Source organism: Globicephala melas, chromosome 1, assembly GCF_963455315.2.
Source record: "Globicephala melas chromosome 1, mGloMel1.2, whole genome shotgun sequence".
NCBI classification, from domain to species: domain Eukaryota; kingdom Metazoa; phylum Chordata; class Mammalia; order Artiodactyla; family Delphinidae; genus Globicephala; species Globicephala melas.
In genome coordinates this window covers 60,917,938-60,940,727 of record NC_083314.1, presented here as the reverse complement: position 1 = coordinate 60,940,727, position 22,790 = coordinate 60,917,938, and the positions used below count along the sequence as shown (strand labels likewise).

At 36.7% G+C, this 22,790-nt stretch overlaps 1 protein-coding gene across 5 annotated transcripts in view; it reads left to right on the top strand.

Annotated features, from left to right (window-relative positions):
• The window catches only part of DCAF6 (DDB1 and CUL4 associated factor 6), a 173,967-nt gene that overhangs the window by 128,056 nt on the left and 23,121 nt on the right, over window positions 1-22,790 (top strand). For all 5 annotated transcript variants that reach the window (XM_030875551.3, XM_030875554.3, XM_030875555.3 and 2 more), the window contains 2 exons: window positions 691-777; window positions 1,012-1,339. In XM_030875551.3, the coding sequence (XP_030731411.1) occupies window positions 691-777; window positions 1,012-1,339 (415 nt within the window). The remainder of the gene's footprint in view (window positions 1-690; window positions 778-1,011; window positions 1,340-22,790) is intronic.

The window sequence follows — 22,790 nt, the reverse complement described above, 5'->3', positions numbered from 1 at the left end:
TAGGGGTTAGTATAGCCTAGAACAGAGTAGATTTTCAGTACATACTTGATAAATGAAGGAATAAATGAATTGTTTTTCATTAAATGAATACATACCTCAGTATAACGGAGCTAACAAGAATAAAGTACGTATAAGATGACTGTCTGGTAAGCAAATGTCCAATTAGGAACAAAAAAGACTGATCCTTCATGGGTCTTGGAATGAAATCCAGAAATAAGTATTTTCAATGGCCAAACAGAATTTATGGTGGGGCTAACTTTACTATTTGTTCTTGATAGTTCAAATTAGACCAAATGCATGACAAAAGGGCAGAAAAATACTCAGTTTTAAGTTTAGATTCTCTGAAGTTTAGAGGAAAAAAAAGCAAGATTGAGAAATGTCAGTTGTGAGGGCTAATCTAAAGCAGAGATTCTTCACATGGAGTTCATGAAGGTCCACACATAGGCTTTAGGAAGAGGCAGTGGGCACAATTGCACATTTCTTCCTAATAGCGTTTTACAGTTTTGTGGGTACATACATAGTATTTGCATTACACTGGCAGGGCGAGGTTTTTATCTGAGTGTCAAAAGTTTCTACGACCCCAAAAGGGTTAAGAACTGCTCATATATAGGAAAGCTGGAGTATTCAATTGGTGTTTATTTTTCTAAAAAACAAAATTAGGATTTAATGATAATTTGGTTGAATTCCCAGAAGCTCCTGAAGAATCATCAGAGGATGTGACAACACTTCAGGGAGGTACGTCTGCAGAAAGCACAGTTCAGAACAGTATAGATATAGGTGAGTTGTCATGTTCTTTTTAGATAATTCCTTCATATAGGAAAAAGAAGCCTTAATCTGTATTAGTCTCTCCAGAGTTAGAGACCATTTCCAAATAGATGTGTTGTGGAATTTTGTTCTTCATATAGGGGGATTAGACTTTATATTAGAAATTGTCTAAGTGTCAGCTCTGAAGTTAGATTAAATAATTAGTGTTGCCAACATGACCAATTGTTACTACTTATTTTCTGACAGCACAATCAGATAAGTTTACTTTTGAGCCATTGGATTCCGGTTCAGGAGAAAGGAATGACTTCAATCTTGATAGCCCTGGTGGGGTTCCCGAAGAATCCACTTTGTCTGAAAAAGGCAAGGAACCAGGAACTTCAGATCAAACTAGCACTGAAAGTGCTACCAGTCAGAGTACCAGCAATCCCGAACCTCAATCACAAACAGAAGCCATTGGGCCTTTGGCTCATGAGGAAACATTGGCCAGGGACTCTGCTCTCCAGGACACAGATGACAGTGATGATGACCCAGTGCTGATCCCAGGTGCAAGGTATCGAGCAGGACCTGGTGATAGGTTGGTAAATTTTTAATTAACATGAACTATAAAGAGTATAATTCACAAGCCTTTGTTTGAAGTCACATAAAGGAGTTTCTCCATTTTTGACAGCTTTTTCCTCTAAGGGTGTCTCAGTCATATAAACTCATAGAATTTTCTAAATTATAAATAATTTCATGTATTACATTCTTTGAGCAAACTGTGGAGAATAGAATGTCTCATTGCTCTGTATCTTCAGCACTAAGGCTTGGTCCTCAATTTACAGATCAAGAGAAAGGAATGTTGAGAATGACCAACAGGTTATTTATGAAGTTAGTTATATTTAGTTGTCAGATTGCCCTGTAGACATCCTGGCCTTTATCAGTTTTGGGTTTTTTTAACGTTCAGTTTTTCTGCTTCTCTCTTGACCCTGGATTAAGGTAGCGTGGTAAAGTTCTCTTTTTGAGAACAGTATGTTTTTCTCTGACTTCTACTAAACTTAGTAACTCAATTTCAAAAATGAAAAATCACACCAAGTAACAAATATTATAACTACAGTAAAGAATTAAATTGCTAATACGTTCATATACTTTTTCCATTTTTCATATTATGTGTTCATAAGGATATATTTTATTTTTTAGTAGATAAAGTAAATCTTTTAAACTATATTGCATTCCGTACATTTCTAAAGCTATTTCCATAATCAGTGCCATCATATCTCATTGTAAGTTCTGTCTTCTTCCAGAGAATGAAATTTTATCTTTAAAATCCTAGCTTACACAAGCATGAAGAACCCACATCACATATTTTTATGCTCAATGTTCTGCTATTTATAAAATATGCTGACATTTCTGTCAAGTGAAAAGATTAATTTCCCATTAAAGAATGGCAATGTTATATAATGATTAAGAGCATAATGACTTATATTCTGTTTTTACCATTTACTAGCTGCTTCATCATTCAAATTACTTAATGTCTCTTTAAGGTTCAGTTTCCTTATCTATAAAATGGGGTTATGATTGTCTAGAATTGTTGTCAGAATTTAGAAAAAAATCAATCAGTGCAAGGACTTGTCTCAAATTGAAAGCACTGAATAAATGACAGGTGTATTAAACAACCAAGATATTCTGTGTAGCTACTTAGACTTTAAAAAGCAATTACAGTAAGAATGGCTACAGGGATAAAGACTAACAGAGGACAAGCAAAATTCCTGAACGTTGTAGCTTGCAGTTCAGTGAAACTGCCTTTTCTTAACTATGAAGATAGATATGTATCTTCCTTTGGTCATATTTGGTCAACGTGTTTACTTTGCAATGACCCTGTTTTTAAATGTAGAGGGAGTAATCTTTGCTTATATTTGTATTTAGAGACTAATCAAACATCTTCTCGTTACCTGCCACACATTAGTCTTCAAATTCTTAGTATATATTTTAGACAAGTAAAACTTAGTTTCATTTCTTTCCATACCCAGAGGGAGTCCCTTACGATATTATTACCGCTTGATGTATGCAGAGAAGGTTGGCAAGCATAGCACAATTTGAAAATCAAGTTGATGGTTTCTAAAACCCTGGGTGGAGAGCTAGAGTCTATAATTATTTTAAGTTCGTAAATTTATGGCTTTCTAATGATGTAAGCAAACATATGTCCTTGGTTTTTTTCTGTACTTACATAGCTTAAAATGATACTAAGGTCATAATGGAAAATAAAATTTAAGTATCAACTTCTAGTAAAATGCACCATGTCACTTACCAGGTCTGTTTGTTTAAATAAGAAAATCATATATTTTTGGTAAATATTAGACACTTGCAAAAAATCATAATTATTTAGCATCTTCTATTTAGGTTAATTATTTAACACTTTTACCTAGCCTGCTTTATAGCTGAGGAAACTGAGGTGCTAAGCAGGGGTTTTGTATATTCTAGACCTAAGGAGATTTTTTTTTTTTACACAGTAGTATAACATGAATGAGAAAGGAGGATTTGTGGGGAGAGTGGGTCCTAGAGAATACAAAATGTCTTGCAGCATATTGTCCTTATTTTGGATATCTGACTAGAAATGATAGTGTATTTCTATAGAGTGTTATCACTTACTTATCATTTTCATAATACTTAGATGATTTATATGTTTTAGGGATTCTCCTGAGATTTGGATCTGCCACAAAATTGGCACCTGATAGCTTCCTTGACCCAAGAAACCCAGGTGCTGAACTAGACTAGCAGACTCTTTTAGAGGAGAGATGATCAGGGACAACAACCTGGAAGTGACCCCACTTCACGCACGTACTCTTGAATTCATGCTCTCATGGTTAGGTCCAGATTTGAAACCACCTCTGGGTCTACATTTGCTTCCCTGCTTTTTTTGTTTTTTAAACTAAATATTATTAATATTCTGTACACTCAGTTTAGGTATTTAACCTTAGTTTGTCCTATATATTATTTTGTTTTATTCTATAGGACATAGTAGTAGTAACAGAAGAATAATAAAATTCTTCCCATTGAGAAAGTTAACTTACTGAAAAGAGAAGACAGATACACAAGCCATTTATAAGAACATGGAAAACAGTTTCCATAAATATATGAAATAAATTCAATATTATATATGTATATATGTGTATATATACACACACACACACAAAGTTGTGCATACTGAGGTAATGCTAAAGTGATTATAGTGACTGTTTCACAGTTACATCAGTTTTCCTTTGCATTATTCTTTCCTAGCTATTTACCAAAAATTTGTAAATGGTGGAAAATCTTCCTTCTGACTTTTCTCTAAGTAATTTTGATAGTTCCTAACTTCCTGAGCACCATCTTGATTAAATCTTGAACTACCTATATAAAATGTACTTTTCATTTCTGTACCTTTCTAAGGGCTGTTCATCCTTCAGAAAACTGCCCATTTATCTTACTTCTAAATTTGGAGGAATGGGTATGTTGACTTTTATTCTAAAGAGAGAAAGTTTAAGAAAATTTTGCTTCTTCAGAACATGAAAAGAATAATTTACCAGCTTATAAATAGGCATATGAATTTTGAGAATTTCTATTTCCAAAGGGACAAAGAATTTCAAAGCTCTACTGTAAAAATACCATTTGGTTCTTAGAATCTAAGGAAACATTTCACACTTGGATGAAATGCCCAACTAAAAGGATGCATGTCTTAAAGGTCATTAAGAAACCCAGTCAAGATTAGTTTGGTTAGGCTAGAGATGGTCCCAAAATTGAAAATGGTAAAAGAGTATATACTTAGATCTGTACTTTAATTTGTATGAAGAATTACATAGTGGATCTCATAATTTTTTTGCCACACATTTAATTTTTTAAATGAAACCTAAAAAGTTTATAGCTAAGCCATTTTCAACGCATTTAACAAAAATATCAAAACAGTTCTTTGCAACACAAAGTTATGATTTTTTAATAAAGATTTGCATTCTTATAATTTGGTTAAATAAATATGACCCAGGTTTTCATTTCTGAGCTGAGAACAAGCATGAGAAGGAAATGTCTTAGAAAATAAAGGCCTTAACAACTAACATAGGTACTTTAAAATGGAATGCTCTGCTCATTAACTATAGCTAGTCTCGGTATAAATATAACTGGGACTCTCTATAGCAGAGGTCAACAGACTTTTTCCTAAAAAGCCAGATAGTAAATATTTTAGGCTTTGTTGGCCAAGAGGCAAAATGGAGGCAGTTATGTAGGCACGTCTATAATCATTTAAAAAATGTAACCATTTACAAATGTAAAAACTGTTATTCTTCTATGGGCCATTAGAATAACAGGCAGCTGGCCAGATTTGCCCCAAGAGCCATAGTTCGCTGATCCCTGCTTTATAGCAAATAGGTCTTATAGAGAGAAACCAAGCTATAGTGTATGGTAAAATGCCTCTATTGACAGATAACCAAAGTTTAAAACAGTGAAATCTATGAATCACCACGTTCAGTCCCCTTTAACTTTGTCTACAGCAGGAACACAGAATGTTAAATGGAAACTAAATTGAAGAAAGAAACAATTAATCAAACATATACTTTCAAATATGGTATAAAAAAAGCAATAAATGAAAGGACTATGTGTTTCTCTTAGTGATTTTATATATTGGATTTAGAAACGTAAACAGGTGCCCTTGGAATGAAAGGAAAGTGGTCAGGTATATTATTTAGATGGTCTTCATGTAAACTGTTTTCACAGCGCCAAATCCATCTTCTAGTAAACAGAATGATGGCCTGGCTGATAGCTCTTCCTCTTGCCAAACCCGAGAGGTTTTTTGCTCTCTAAAAAAAAGACGAGTATCTAAGTAAGCTTCCTGAAGAAGTTCTCACATAGTCTTGAATAGTTTTTAGTTAATAGACTCAATTAAGATACTGTAAAGATTTTTTATGTAAAGATTAAAGATATTAACTGTATACTGCCTGTTAGTTACTTTTTTAAAAAATATTTATTTGCATAGAAATTTGGTTCCATTTACCTACTCTGGACTCTGTGGAACATGGCCTTCATTTTTAAAGCCAAAATCCTTTGCATACTGTAAATTTGCTGTCATCTATTTAGTCATCATTATAATCACTTTCTCAGTATTTCTAGTGATTCAAGTTTATTCTTTATTAAAATTGCAGAGGAAAAGTAATCATAGAGAAAGAACTGAACTCCTAGGGAGTTAAAAGCTCTATTATTCTTTGCTTGCTGGTTATACAGTCTTATGGTTAGGACAAATGAGCCAGCTCAGGACTTAATTATTTAGTTCCCAAAGAGCAACTCAGCCCTGGGGAGCTAGTGTGTTCCAGTTGAGGGTATTGATAAATATGAATCTGAACCTAACAGGGTTAGGTTCTAATTTTTTTTAAAGATAAAAGGGATTAAGTGCAATGTCTTCCTTCTAATCTATCTTCAGTGAATGTTTCTGTTTCCTTAATTTGCTCATACACATTTAGTGGAATGACATATTCTCACATAATACCCTAAGTCACAAAGGGAAACAAAAGTATTTTAGATTTAGATGATTAACGATAAAAGTGGTGGCCTTAATGCTTTAAATATTTGGTTCTTTGAAGTCTTTGTGAGTGACTTTAGTTATTGTGTTCCCTTCACTAGATTTAATATCAGAGGAACAACAATAGGTGATAGAATAATGAGGTAATTCAGTATGTTCCTTCATTATTTTACTTTTTCTTTATGATGAATTTGCAGGTCCTCTTTTTCCACAGCTAACCACCTTTCCTATTAACAGTTAATACTTCTTTGAACTTAACTGAACTCTAAGTGCTAAGTATTATAAAGCGGGTTGCTTTTCACAAACTATATTTAGCTGCATGCACTGCATGGGAATAGAATGAAAAGAAATTTCCTGTGTGCAGATATAATTGATGTTCACTTCAAGTGTGTCATATGATAAAGTAACTATAATGTGAAATGATGTATTTTAAATATTAGTTACTTGCTTTGACTATTTTGTTGAAGAATGCAACTTATGTTTTTCTAAAACTTGATTGGAGGTAACAATTAGCAACTTTCTGGTATTATTCAAAAATGCTCCTTTTCCTTGAGATCAGTAACAAAAAATGGACTTGAGTCTAATTCTGTGCATAGTTTTAAGATTCTGATTTTTTTAAAGAAAGCAGTTTTCTCATAAATCAGTTAGTAACTTAGTATCACATGTCAAGTGATACATAACTCTCAAACACTTCTGTAATTTGAAGACTAGCAAGGGGGTACATTTTTAAATGTTACTTTAAAGTGAACCTCAGTTCCATTATTCATTTACCCAAAACCTGGGTTACTGACAAAATCGACCTTGTACCTAATTCTAGTGGCACGTGTCTGTTATTTATCATATGTTTCTAAAACAAAGGGGAATATAAAACATAATATATAGCAACAATCAGAAATGTAAAATTCGTAGAGTTCCTCATGGGGAATACAGAAATGATGAAATAAGCCAGAAATATTGTAGCTACATAGAAAGCCCTGGTTACCTCCCATTCTCACAAGGATTCTCATATAAACATCTCAAAATTGTTTTTGCTTTTGTGCTGGTGTTTATAGACTTTTTTAACATTAAGGTATATTTGGAGTAACTTTTTGCAAACTGGTCTGTTGGTAATTAGCACTTTCTAATTAAATTATAGTAGAATGGAATTTGTTTCAGGGCTTTTTGATTTTCTGACTTATACCCTGCATCCTAAGCACACAAAGCCAATTTCTACTTTTACAGTGAAGATTGCAACCTAAAAGTACCATGTCGCTCTAAGTGAGTTATAGAAAAGCTAAAACATTGAAGTAGAAGGCATTCTGTGTTATGGCTGTTGCCAAGAATTGCTCATACTCTACATATTTGGAGTGTCTCTGAATACACCTTATGCCTCCATATCTTACTCTGTGCCCTCTAACTGAAATGACCTCCTATTACCATCACCATCATCATCATTTTGGCCACCTCAACTTTCAACATGAATCTTTTTTTTTTTTTTAATATTTATTGATTGATTGATTTTTGGCTGTGTCGGGTCTTAGTTGCAGCACATGGACTTCTCTCTAGTTGTGGTGCGTGGGCTCCAGAGCACGCGGGCTCAGTAGTTGTGGCGTGCAGGCTCTCTAGTTGCGGCATGCAGGTTTAGTTGCCCCGTGGCACGTGGGATCTTGGTTCCCCGACCAGGGATCCGGCCCGTGTCCCCAGCATTGGAAGGCGGATTCTTAACTACTGGCCCACCAGGGAGGTCCCCTCAACATGCATCTTAAGCTGCTCTTTTTTGAAATTTTTCCTGGCTATACATTGCATAATCCCAAGTAGGATTGAACATGTCTTCTGTGTGCATTTATATGTATCTGTTATGCTACCTGTAACACTTTATTGTGTATATGTGTGTACATGTTTCCCTATGTAAGATGTAAGCACCTTTAAGGCCAGCATACATACATGAATACATAAATAAAAGTTGACAAAGAAGACACCTTTTTATCTAAAACTATAGCTAACTAAATTTTTATTCATATTTCCTTAGATAATCCAGCTTACTGTCTTCTTCCTCTGCTTCCTAAAAGTTGAAATAAATGAAAAGCTATGAATTACTTTTTTAGGAGTCTGACACCATTTCCACACATTTGATGACTTGCTAGACAGGCTCACAGAACTAAGAGTCACTTGTAATCATGGCTATGGTTTATTATGACAAGGGAAAAACACATCAGATGGACTCTGGAAGAATCCAAGCATAAGCTTCCAACATTCTCCCACCCAGTGTGGTCCATACAATGTGCTCATTCTTCCAGCGATAAAAAGCAGTTAACACTTGTTAACTTGCTTCTCTGCCCAGAGAAGCCTGCTTAATGAAGACTCGAAATCCAGCAGTTTTATTGGGGCTGATCATATAGGCACCCTCTGCACCCAGCCACAACCCCCTAAATTCCAGACCCTGAAGGAAAGTAGGTGTTCACCATGAATCACATTATTTGTACAGACCGTCTAGGCAAGCAGGTACATCAGGGTTCAGTGTCTCAGACAGGCAGAACAATGGAGGAAACATTACATAAAGGTCAAGTTCTCTTTAGAGGTAGAAGCATCAGGCCTGCCATCCTTTATTTTTATTTACTAACACATTTTGAGGCAAAGAATACAATCTGCCTGCCTCCACCACCACCCAGACACAAAAGGACTAGAAACAGCAAGATTCTCTAGCAACTCATCCACCTCTCTTATTTCGGATACTTGTAAAAGGTATGTGTTGAAATGACTGAAATTCCAATCCAGAGACCTTGTTGGTGACAGTAGATGACTTAGTAACACTAACATGGCTTTTACTATAAACAAGTGCTTTAAAGAACTTAAAAGTATTATTTTTATTTACTTATTTATTTATTTTTCGGTACGCGGGCCTCTCACTGTTGTGGCCTCTCCCATTGCAGAGCAACAGGCTCCGGACGCGCAGGCTCAGCGGCCATGGCTCACGGGCCCAGCCGCTCCGCGGCATGTGGGATCTTCCCGGTCCGGGGCACGAACCCGTGTCCCCTGCATCGGCAGGTGGACTCTCAACCGCTGTGCCACCAGGGAAGCCCAAAAGTATTATTTTTAGAAACACAAGTAACATATCTTTTCTAAATTTCTATTCATAGATTCATTTGGCCAACAAACTTTTTTTTAATTGATAATTTAAAGGTAAATTTGAGCTTAACTCAGAATAATCACAAACTCTAAATTTGGAGGCTCAAGTCAATGAGGTTTTCTTTCTAAAAACCACTAAGTTAATATGAGAAAAATGTATATATAGTATAAATTAAGAGAATTGAACTTCGTATACTGGTATCTAGAGTTAAAATGAGCATATTCAGTGAGGCATAAGTAAGTAGAATTTAACTTATTCTTTTGTTTTAATATCTTTTGCCTAGGGAATGTTTCTTTGACATATACCATAGCAACTTGGTTCTCGTCCCAAAGTCTTATAGCTGTTCTGAAAATAGAGAAAATATTTATTACAGAAACTCTCCTGTTGCAGGGAGCAGGGGAAGAGGTAGGGATTGAGAATAGCATCCGTATGCTTATAAAAACCTAATATTTTGATCTTTGAATGGAAAAAGTCAATCTCAAGTTTTATAAATAAATGCAAACTCAACTTATTTTTATTTATTTATGTATTGGCTGCATTGCGTCTTCGTTGCTGCGCGTGGGCTTTTCTCTAGTTGTGGCGAGCAGGGGCCGCTCTTCTTTGCGGTGTGCGAGCTTCTCACTGCAGTGGCTTCTCTTTGTTGCGGAGCACGGACTCTAGGCACGTGGGCTTCAGTAGCTGTGGCTCGCAGGCTCAGTAGTTGTGGCTTGTGGGCTCTAGAGCACAGGCTCAGCCAGTAGCTGTGGCACATGAGATTTGTTGTTCCCGGACCAGGGCTTGAACCCGTGTCCCTTGTGTTGGCAGGCAGATTCTTAACCACTGTGCCACCAGGGAAGTCTGCAAACTCAACTTATTTTAAGATGGAAAGATTTAATTTTTGATTAAGCCATCTTTTTCTACCCTAATATTTTGTTCTTTTACAAGCTATTTTAATAATATCAATAGTATTGATTAATTTTACCACTCTAGCTATATGTTTTGTTGTTGTTGGTTTTTGGCCACACCACCTGGCATGGGGGATCTTAGTTCCTTGACCAGGGATGGAACACATGCCCCCTGCACTGGAGGCACAGAGTCCTAAGCACTGGACCGCCAGGGAATTTCCAACTCTAGCTATATGTAAATATGTTTTATAAAAGGATTTTTTTACCATGTTGAAAACAATGGGCAAAGTAATTCACTTTATATTTTTAGTGCTATTTAAGAATGTCTTTTTGTAGTTCGGTCTAGTTGTCTTTTTAACTACTAAATGTGCCAGTTTAATATCTTTTTTAAAAAATAAGGCTTATAGACTCTTTCTGATTGATGTAACTTTCTAATTTGAGCTTGGAGACATCTTAAGAAATTTTGCTGACCATTTTATAAACAGAATTTTCTAGAATATGAAGTATTAAAAATAAAATATAAAGACTCAGGGAAGAGAAAAGGATCAAAATGTAAAGTCAGGAATCTAGGTTTTATTTTCTTAGGTCAAATGTACTTCCTTCAGATTCACTGTCTTTTTTTCCCATCTATTAAATGATATTTTCAAAATAAAATAATAGCTAATACTTTGAGTTGTTTTTACTTTGAAATTCCCGGATAATCAGTTTTGTATTGATTAGTTAATTCAATAAACTGTATGAACCAGACACTGTCGTGGATGCTGGTGATATAAGGATAATGAAGACACATTCTCTCTGAGCTGTTGGTTCAGTGAGATACACAGACACGCATAAATAATTACAACACAGTAATTGCAGTGATAGAGCCTTGCATAGGCAATGGGATTATTAAGGGCCTAATCTGAGGAAAGGGAGAATTGTATTTTTATAATTCTTGGTTTGTGACACACTATCATTGTTGATTCATGGTTGGCTCATTTTCTTTATTATTTATTAATGTAATAAATACCCATGAACCCACCACCCAACCCAAGAACTAGAAAACTGCTAGTACCTTAGATCTACCTATACTCCTCCTCATTCTGTCCCCCTGCCCACTGTACCAGTGGTAATCATTCATCTGAATGTTATGTGTATCGTGCCTTGCTTTAAAAAACAAAGAATTACCAGATAATTACCAGATGTAAATGCAAAAACAATGTATTATTTAATTTATCTTACCCACTTTTGAACTTTATAAAAAAGGATATCTCACTATAAATGGGACTTGCTGTCTTTTTTTCCAGTCAACAATATGTTACTAAGATTGATCCATGCTGTTATGTATAGCTGTTGCTCAATCAGCTTTACTGCTGTATTATAAGTTATTGTACGACTCTACCATAATTTATCCTTTTTCCTGTTAATAGGCATTTAGGTTGTTTCCAGTGTTGACCTGAAACAAATAGACTGCTAGATATTTCTCTAGCAAAGATGCGTTTATTTGGGATCAGTCAGAGAATTGCAGTTTGGAGTCTGCAACCATGATGAGCTACACTCAGGTGTCTCCCCCTCCCCCACCCCACCCCCACAAGGGAAGGATAATGCTTTCATAGAGAGGAAAAGGAAGGTGAGAGGGCTATGGTAAATAAACAGTATGGGTTTTCATTGGCTGAGTCTTTTTCAGGAAAGAAGAGATGTCTTCCTTCTTTCTATTGGGCTCTGCTGTAGTCGCAGGACATGAGATCTCCCCCTTCCAAACTCCCAACTGTATTTAATTCAAATTTCTGTGTTTTAATTTTTAACATTTCCCCCTTTTGATCAAGACCTTTCTCTGAAAGCATTGCTGATCAAGAGTCACGTTTTCTAGTTTTAGCTTTTTGTCCTTCAGTATCATGAAGGACTTTTGCTGGGTGTAGCATCTCACGTTGGAGGGAAAGTGCACAGATTAGAAGCCTGTTAAGGTCACATTTGAGTAACAAGGAAGGAGGGGTAGGAGGGAAAACTCTAAGGTACTTTATGTCTAAAGGCCATATGTTATCAAGATCATAGACATTGGAGATCACCTGAAGCATTATGTCATCATCAAAGGTTTAGCAACAAATTTCCAACAAGCATTTTCTGGATATCTGGGGAAAACTGTTTCATCAGATGTCATCTGCGTCAATTCCAGGAAATCTTTTCTTTCAGGTCACCAGATTATGTGCAGGTCCAGTCAGGGTTTGGTGCTTTCTTTAGGTGTCTCATGTGACTCTAAGAGTCTATTCCTTGGGAGTTTGGCAGCACAAGGGTTGGTTAGCAGTACTCGATAGGGGCCTTTCCAGCAAGGTTGAAGAGAGTTCATCTGGAAGTGTCTTTTTTAAAAGACAAAATTTGCAGATTGCAAGGTGTGATGTTTCAAGTTTTTGTCTCCCAAGGGCACACTGTGAAAAGATTGATCTGTCAAAACTTTTTTTTTTTTTTTGGCCGCACCACACGGCTTGCAGGATCTTAGTTCCCTGACCAGGGATCAAACCCGGTCCCCCTCCAGTGGAAGCATGGAGTCCTAACCACTGGACCACCAGGGAATTCCCAAAACATTATTTTTAATAGAAGCAATTAGGCTTTTGCAATATTAGAGTATCTCTCCTTTTATCAGTTTTAGGTCAAAAGAAGCAGAAGCCAAGTGCATTGGGCATCTTGTGACTATCTCAAAGGCTAAGGGTTTATGAGTTCCAAAAGGGGCGGACCTGTAATTTAGAAGGACCAGCCGCAATGCTTTTGGCCAGGGTATTTGGAGGGCCTTTACAAATTTTGACAGTTGAATCTTAATACCAGTAGTGTGTTCGACTAAACCAGAGGATTGGGGGTGGTAAGAACAGTAATAGTGTTGTAAAACTAGCCAAACAGCATAGACATTTTGAAGCACCTGGGCAATCACTGTGAAGTTAAGGAAGATTTCCCCAGGTAGGGATAATCTTTTCCAAAAGAAATTTATCCTCAGAAGAGGCAGTAGCCTGTCTGCAAGGGAAGGCTTTGGTCCAGTGTGAAAACATACAGACCATAACTAAAACATATTTGTATCCATTAGATGGAGTAAATTGTGTGAAATCCATTTGCTGGATCCCTAATGGTCCATTAAGCAGTTTAAAATGTCTGGGAACAGTATGAACAGGCTTCCCTGGGTTGTACTTTGGAAAAGTGGGACAAGTGAGATACTTTTGCAACCTTATTAATGTTTCCCCATCTATACTGATTCATGAAGACTAACATTTTTTTAGTAGATTAATGGTTTAATGCATGTACAGTGGTGAGAAGTGGGAATTTTAGACTCCAGGGTAAAACTGGGTTCTTACTTGGTCCAAACCAGAGCTTTCTCTTTTTTATCACACCAACAGTTGTTGAATTTCCAATCTTGTTTTCCATTTTCTGAGGCCAATTGTTGGGATTCTCTAGCCAGTTTTTCTAAATTATCATTTGGAGAAATATCCCTTTGGACCATGACAGTGGTTTGGCTATTGTTGGTTCCTTTAAGGGCAGCCTTCCTTTCAGAAATATCGGCAAGGTGATTTCCCTTAGCTTCCAGAGAGTCAAGTTTAGAATGCCTCAGAATCTTAATAATAGCTGACAGTGGGAGGTAAGAGTATTGCATTCATAATTTCTGAACATAGGGGCCATTTTAAAATTTTATGTCCACCGGAAGTAAGGAAGCCACATTGCTTCCATAACATTCCAAAATCATGAGCTACTCCAAAAGCATATCTACTATTAGTATTGAGTTGGCTAAAAAGTTTCTTTCTGTTTTAAGTAAAAATAAAAGACATTTTTCATTTTGAGAACGAAAAATGGAGCTGGAGGAATCAGGCTTCCTGACTTCAGACTATACTACAAAGCTACAGTAATCAAGACAGTATGGTACTGGCACAAAAACAGAAATATAGATCAATGGAACAGGATAGAAAGCCCAGAGATAAACCCACGCACATATGGTCACCTTATCTTTGACAAAGGAGGCAGAAATGTACAGTGGAGAAAGGACAGCCTATTCAATAAGTGGTGCTGGGAAAACTGGACAGCTACATGTAAAAGTATGAGATTAGATCACTCCCTAACACCATACACAAAAATAAGCTCAAAATGGATTAAAGACCTAAATGTAAGGCCAGAAACTATCAAACTCTTAGAGGAAAACATAGGCAGAACACTCTATGACATAAATCACAGCAAGATCCTTTTTGACCCACCTCCTAGAGAAATGGAAATAAAAACAAAAGTAAACAAATGGGACCTAATGAAACTTAAAAGCTTTTGCGCAGCAAAGGAAACCATAAAGAAGACCAAAAGACAACCCTCAGAATGGGAGAAAATATTTGCAAATGAAGCAACTGACAAAGGATTAATCTCCAAAATTTATAAGCAGCTCATGCAGCTTAATAACAAAAGAACAAACAACCCAATCCAAAAATGGGCAGAAGACCTAAATAGACATTTCTCCAAAGAAGATATACAGAGTGCCAACAAACACATGAAAGAATGCTCAACATCACTAATCATTAGAGAAATGCAAATCAAAACTACAATGAGATATCATCTCACACCAGTCAGAATGGCCATCATCAAAAAATCTAGAAACAATAAATGCTGGAGAGGGTGTGGAGAAAAGGGAACCCTCTTACACTGTTGGTGGGAATGTAAATTGATACAGCCACTGTGGAGAACAGTATGGAGGTTCCTTAAAAAGCTACAAATAGAACTACCATATGACCCAGCAATCCCACTATTGGGCATATACCCTGAGAAAACCATAATTCAAAAAGAGTCATGTACCAAAATGTTCATTGCAGCTCTATTTACAATAGCCCAGAGATGGAAACAACCTAAGTGTCCATCATCGGATGAATGGATAAAGAAGATGTGGCACATATATACAATGGAATATTACTCAGCCATAAAAAGAGACGAAATTGAGCTATTTGTAATGAGGTGGATAGACCTAGAGTCTGTCATACAGAGTGAAGTAAGTCAGAAAGAGAGAGACAAATACCGTATGCTAACACATATATATGGAATTTAAGAAAAAAAAAATGTCATGAAAAACCTAGGGGTGAAACAGGAATAAAGACACAGACTTACTAGAGAATGGACTTGAGGCTATGGGGAGGGGGAAGGGTAAACGGTGACAAAGCAATAAAGAGGCATGGACATGTATACACTACCAAACGTAAGGTAGATAGCTAGTGGGAAGCAGCCGCATAGCACAGGGAGATCAGCTCGGTGCTGTGTGACCGCCTGGAGGGGTGGGATAGGGAGGGTGGGAGGGAGGGTGACGCAAGCGGGAAGAGATATAGGAACATATGTATATATATAACTGATTCATTTTGTTGTGAAGCTGAAACTAACATACCATTGTAAAGCAATTATGCTCCAATAAAGATGTTTAAAAAAAAAAAAAAGACATTTTTCATTTTCATCAAGAATTTTATTGAACAACGTATTCACTAACTGAATGAACTTTTTTGGCCAACTCAAATATAATATTGGCAGTTTTATCCTTGGCTAAAGTACAAGCCTGTGTAAGGGTGTATAATTCAGCCTGTTGGGTCAAAGTAGCCATAGAAAAAGATGCTGCCTCAACAACACTAAAAGGAATTGGAATAACATACCCAGCACAGTATTCGCCATTGTCACCTTTTAAAGAACCCTCAGTGAGCCATGAGAAGTCGGCATTATTACCTGATGGAATTTCCTGTAGATCATCACCAGGAGTCAGGAGTTAGTTCATCAGCATTAAGCAGTCATGAGGGACTTTGAAAATGATGGAGGGGAGAAGAGTAGCCAGGATAAGGTATTACAACGTAGAAGAATGATGTGAGGGGCAGCTGACAAAAGGATTTAACAGGAGGTGAGGTAGCTGGCAGAGAAATGTTGAGTGTGATGAGAATTCAGGAGAGCTTCTACTGCATGAGGTACAAAAATGGTTAAAGCGGATCCCATAATGATTTTCTCAGTGGCCTTAACCAAAAGGGCAGTGGCCTTAATAGCTCTAAGGCAAGGGGGGTATCCCTGTGCCACAGGGTCCAGTTGCTGGCTGTAATACCCTATGGGGCAATGTTTTTGGGTCAGCACCCCAAGGGCATTCCCTTTCTTTTCATATACAAAAAGAAAAGGGGGGATGTGGTAATTGGGATGCCCAAAGACGGGTGGGTTCATCAAATTCTCCTTTAAGGCCTTTAAAGTCTATGTTGTCTCCTTCTTCGCATAAAATTGGGCCAGGGTTGTTATTGTTAAGGAAAACATAGAAATTTGGCCATAAGAGAGAAATTTGGAATCCAGTTTCGTCAATAACCAACCAAACCAAGAAAACCTCACAGTTGGCACTAGGTTTTGAGTTTTGGGAAACTTAGGACACCATGAAGTCTGTCAAGGTCTAGGTTTAGCCCTTGTTCTGATATCAGATGCCCTAAATATTGAATCTGGGTTTGGGCAAACTGCAATTTTTCTTTGGCAACTTTAAGCCTTTAAGGCTAAAAGCTTTAGCAAGTGAATACTGTCTTCCTTTGAGGAGGTTTGAGAAGGAGAGCAAAGAAGCAAATCATCCACATATTGCAAAGTAGAACCTCTAGGGAACTTTTCTGTTTTGTTTTGTTTTTTATATTTTTATTGGAGTATAGTTGATTTACAATGTTGTGTTAGTTTCAGGCGTACAGTAGAGTGAATCAGTTATATCTACTCTTTTTTTATTTTTAGATTCTTTTCCCAGATAGGCCATTCAGAGTATTGAGTAGAGTTCCCTGTACTATACAGCAGGCTCTTATTAGTTATCTATTTTATATACAGTCGTGTGTATATGTCAGTCGCAGTCTCCCAGTTTATCCCTCCCCATCCTTGTCCTTTGGTAACCATAAGTTTGTTTTCTACCTCCGTGACTCTACTTCTGTTTTGTAAATAAGTTTCTAGGGAACTTTATATCAGCCTTCAGAATTTGTGATAAATAAGAACTCTTAGTAAAACGCTGAGGCATTACTGTCCAGGTGAAAATTTTTTGTTCCTAAGTGAAGGCAAAAAGGTATTAGCTAGCTTCATCACCTGGCATACTAAAGAATGCACTGCATAAATCAATTACAGTAAAAAAAAAAAAAAATTGCTTCCGGCAGGAATGGCTGTTAGTAACATATGAGTGTTAGGAACAACAGTGTCAAGGGATGACAGTGTTATTTACTGCTCAGAGGTTCTGGACAAACCTTCACCCTCGGCCCTTACGTTTTCTCACCAGAAGAATGGGAGAGTAATAGGGGCTAGTATAAAGGGTAATGAGACCTTGAGCCTTGTAATCTTCTATTATGGGTTTCATGCCTTGAAGGGCTTCTATACTTAAAGGATATTAATTAATTCTGGGAAGAGTTTTGAGGGACTTATTTGAATTTTGATGGGAGGTGCACTGTGAATTTTGCCAACATCAGTTTGCCCATAAGGAAGGTGGTAGTTGATTCAATAGGGACAAATGGTCAGTGTTTCCAAGACTCTGCTCTACTTCTATTAGAAACTAAACAAATAAAAGATGTCGAAGGAGCATTTAATTCACCTGGTGGGTTACTTTGATGACTACTATCAATTTCTAGAATTATTTCTCCCTTTTGGGAGAAATAAATTCCAGCATGATACTTCTCTAAGAAGTCTTAGTTTAATAAATGGGTAGGGGTAGAGGGATAGAGGAACTAAGGAGAATAGGGCATGTATCTCTCAAACACCTAAACAAGAAGGAATAGATTCAGAGGCAGGAACCCCCTTGAGGTTCATTAGAGATCCCCACTATTTGAATTGTTTATTACTCCGAGGCAGAGGCCGTTTTATAGTAGTGGGCTGAGCACTGAGTGTGGCTTTGGTGTCAGGCCTGGAAGAGATTCCCCAATCTGGAGAAATGTTTCTCCAAGCCAATTAAGAGGGAGGATCGGGAAAAGCCAATATTCCTCTGAGCTCCCATCTTTGAGAATTGGGAGGACATTGAAAAGACTGATTAGAGGGCTGAAGGTGCTTAAAGCACTTAGTTTGTAACAGTCTCTTTTCCAGTGTCAGGATGCAACATTAGAAACAGAAGGTAGAATGGTAGTTGCCAGAGGTTGGGATAAGGGAGAATAGGAGAATTGTTCCATGGACACAGAGATTCAGTTCTGAACAAAAAATTACATTCCAATCACAGTGTATACATATTCAGCAAAAAAACATCTTTGGCAAAAGGTTATACACTGTTAAAATGTCCTTATATAAGCTGCCTCTTTTGTTTGTACGCTGTTTGGGATTCTGATTTAATTTTCTAAGACGTAACAGCATATCTGTTTTCATTAAACAGTAAATATTTGTTGCATGAGTGAGTAAATCAATTTTTTAAGCAGTGGGATGCTATAGAAATTATTCCAACTTGGGAGAAACATGACTAGATTTATGTCTTAGATCATTTTGGCAGCTTCATAGATGGCTGATTGGAAGGGAGTAAAATTGAAAACAGCAAGACTACATAAGAGGCTATTGCAGTAGGCCAGGTGAGAGATGATGAGGGGTCCAATCTAAGGTGATAGCAGTGGGAAATGAGAAGAGTGGACAGATGTATGTATGTATGTAATCATACATTTATTTCAGGGATGGTTTGTTTAATGCCTGTCTTTCTCCGTATTCTCTAAATGTTTTCGTTCAGTATAATATATTCAGTGCCTAATTGTCTCCAATTATAATAGTGGATTCACCTATTTCTCCTTGCAGTTCTATCAGTTTTTGTCTCACGTATTTTGACCCTCTGCAGTTAGACATGCACATTAAGGATTGTTATGTCTTCATGAAGAGTTGATTCCTTTATCATTATGTAATGCTCTTTTTTACCCCTGATAATTTTGCCTACTTTGAAGTCTACTCCCTCTGAAAAAATTATAGTTAACCCCTGCTTTGTTTTGACTAGTATTAGAATGGTATATATATTTTTTCATTCATTTAGTTTTACTCTATGGGAGTCTGTATTTAAAGGGAGTTTTTTTGTAGACAACAGATAGTTGGGTCATATTGTTTGATCCACTCTGACAAGCTCTGTCTTTTGATTAGTATATTTAGAACATTGACATTCAAAGTGATTATTGATATAGTTGGATTAATGTCTACCGTATTCATTGCTGTTTTCTATTTCTTGCCCTTGTTGTTTGTTCCTATTTTGGTCTTCCACTCTTTTTTTGCCTTTTGTGTTTTTTTTTTTCTTTTTAAATATCTTTATTGGAGTATAACTGCTTTACAGTGGTGTGTTAGTTTCTGCTTTATAACAAAGTGAATCAGCTATACATGTACATATATCCCCATATCTCCTCCCTCTTACGTCTCCCTCCCAAGTCCCTATCCCAGCCCTCTAGGTGGTCACAAAGCACTGAGCTGATCTCCCTGTGCTATGCGGCTGCTTCCCACTAGCTATCTGTTTTACATTTGGTAGTATATATATGTCAATGCCTCTCTCTCACTTCTTCTCAGCTTACCCTTCCCCCCCACCCCGTGTCCTCAAGTCCATTCTCTACGTCTGCGTCTTTATTCCTGTCCTGTGCCTACGTTCTTCATAACGATTTTTTTTCTTTTTAGCTTTCATATATATGTGTTAGTATACGGTATTTGTTTTTCTCTTTCTGATTTACTTCACTCTGTGTGACAGACTCTAGGTCCATCCACCACACTACAAATAACTCAATTTCATTTCTTTTTATGGCTGAATAATATTCCATTGTATATATGTGCCATATCTTCTTTATCCATTCATCTGTTGATGGACACTTAGGTTGCTTCCATGTCCTGGCTATTGTAAATAGAGCTGCAATGAACACTGTGGTACATGACTCTTTCTCAATTATGGTTTTCTCATGGTATATGCCCAGTAGTGGGATTCCTGGGTCATATGGTAGTTCTATTTTTAGTTATTTAAGGAACCTCCATACTGTTCTCCATAGTGGCTGTATCAATGTATATTCCCACCAGCAGTGCAAGAAGGTTCCTTTTCTCCACACCCTCTCCAGCATTTATTGTTTGTAGAATTTTTGATGATGGCCATTCTGACTGGTGTGAGGTAATATCTCAATGTAGTTTTGATTTGCATTTCTCTAATGAGTAGTGACATTGAGTATTCTTTCCTGTGTTTGTTGACAATCTGTATATCTTCTTTGGAGAAATGTCTATTTAGGTCTTCAGCCCATTTTTGGATTGGGTTGTTTGTTTTTTTGATATTGAGCTGCATGAGCTGCTTGTAAATTTTGGAGATTAATCCTTTGTCTGTTTCTTCCTTTGCAAATATTTTCTCCTGTTCTGAGGGTTGTCTTTTCATCTTGTTTATGGTTTCCTTTGCTGTGCAAAAGCTTTTAAGTTTCATTAGGTCCCATTTGTTTATTTTTGTTTTTATTTCCATTTCTCTAGGAGGTGGGTCAAAAAGGATCTTGCTGTGATGTATGTCATAGAGTGTTCTGCCTATGTTTTCCTCTAAGAGTTTTATAGTTTCTGGCCTTACATTTAGGTCTTTAATCCATATTGAGTTTATTTTTGTGTATGGTGTTAGGGAGTGTTCTAATTTCATTCTTTTACATGTAGCTGTCCAGTTTTCCCAGCACCACTTATTGAAGAGGCTGTCTTTTGTCCATTGTGTATTCTTGCCTCCTTTATCAAACATAAGGTGACCATATGTGAGTGGGTTTATCTCTGGGCTTTCTATCCTGCTCCATTGAGCTATATTTCTGTTTTTGTGCCAGTACCATACTGTCTTGATTACTGTAACTTTGTAGTACAGTCTGAGGTCAGGGAGCCTGATTCCTCCAGCTGTATTTTTCTTTCTCAAGATTGCTTTGGCTATTCAGGGTCTTTTGTGTTTCCATACAAATTGTGAAATTTTTTGTTATTGTTCTGTGGAAAATGCCACTGAATTTGATAGGGATTGCATTGAATCTGTACGCTGCTTTGGGTAGTATAGTCATTTTCACAATGTTGATTCTTCCAATCCAAAAACATGGTATATCTCTCCATCTGTTTGTATCATCTTTAATTTCTTTCATCAGTGTCTTATAGTTTTCTGCATACAGGTCTTTTGTCTCTTTAGATAGGTTTACTCCTAGGTATTTTATTCTTTATGTTTCAGTGGTAAATGGGAATGTTTCCTTAATTTCTCTTTCAGATTTTTCATCATTAGTGTCTAGGAATGCAAGAGATTTCTGTGCATTAATTTTGTATCCTGCTACTTTACCAAATTCATTGATTAGCTCTAGTAGTTTTCTGGTAGCATCTTTAGGATTCTGTATGTATAGTATCATGTCATCTGCAAACAGTGACAGCTTTACTTCTTTTCTGATTTGGATTCCTTTTATTTCTTTTTCTTCTCTGATTGCTGTGGGAAAACTTCCAAAACTATCTTGAGTAATAGTGGTGAGAGTGTGCAACCTTGTCTTGTTCCTGATCTTAGTGGAAATGTTTTCAGTTTTTCACCATTGAGAACAGTGTTTGCTGTGGGTTTGTCATATATGGCCTTCATTATGTTGAGATAAGTTCCCTCTGTGTCTACTTTCGAAAGGTTTTTATCATAAATGGGTGTTGAATTTTGTTGAAAGCTTTTTCTGCATCTATCGAGATGATCATATGGATTTTATTCTTCAATTTGTTAATATGGTGTATCACATTGATTGATTTGTATATATTGAAGAATCCTTGCATTCCTGGGATAAACCCCACTTGATCATGGTGTATGATCCTTTTAATGTGCTGTTGGATTCTGTTTGCTAGTATTTTGTTGAGGATTTTTGCATCTATGTTCATCAGTGATATTGGCTTGTAGTTTTCTTTCTTTGTGACATCTTTGTCTGGTTTTGGTATCAGGGTGATGGTGGTCTTGTAGAATGAGTATGGGAGTGTTCCTCCCTCTGCTATATTTTGGAAGAGTTTGAGAAGGATAGGTGTTAGCTCTTCTCTAAATGTTTGATACAATTCACCTGTGAAGCCATCTGGTCCTGGACTTTTGTTTGTTGGAAGATTTTTAATCACAGTCTCAATTTCAGTGCTTGTGATTGGTCTGTTTATATTTTCTATTTCTTCCTGGGTCAGTCTCAGTAGGTTGTGCTTTTCTAAGAATTCGACCATTTCTTCCAGGTTGTCCGTTTATTGACATAGAGTTGCTTGTAGTAATCTCTCATGCTCCTTTGTATTTCTGCAGTGTTAGTTGTTACTTCTCCTTTTTCATTTCTAATTCTATTGATTTGAGTCTTCTCTCTTTTTTTCTTGATGAGTCTGGCTGATGGTTTATCATTTTCGCTTATCTTCTAAAAGAACCAGCTTTTAGTTTTATTGATCTTTGCTATTGTTTCCTTCATTTATTTCTGATCCGATCTTTATGATTTCTTTCCTTTATGATTTCTTTCCTTCTGCTAACTTTGGGGGTTTTTTGTTCTCTCTCTGATTGCTTTAGGTGTAAGGCAATCTTTATGATTTCTTTCCTTCTGCTAACTTTGGGGGTTTTTTGTTCTCTCTCTGATTGCTTTAGGTGTAAGGTTAGGTTGTTTATTTGAGA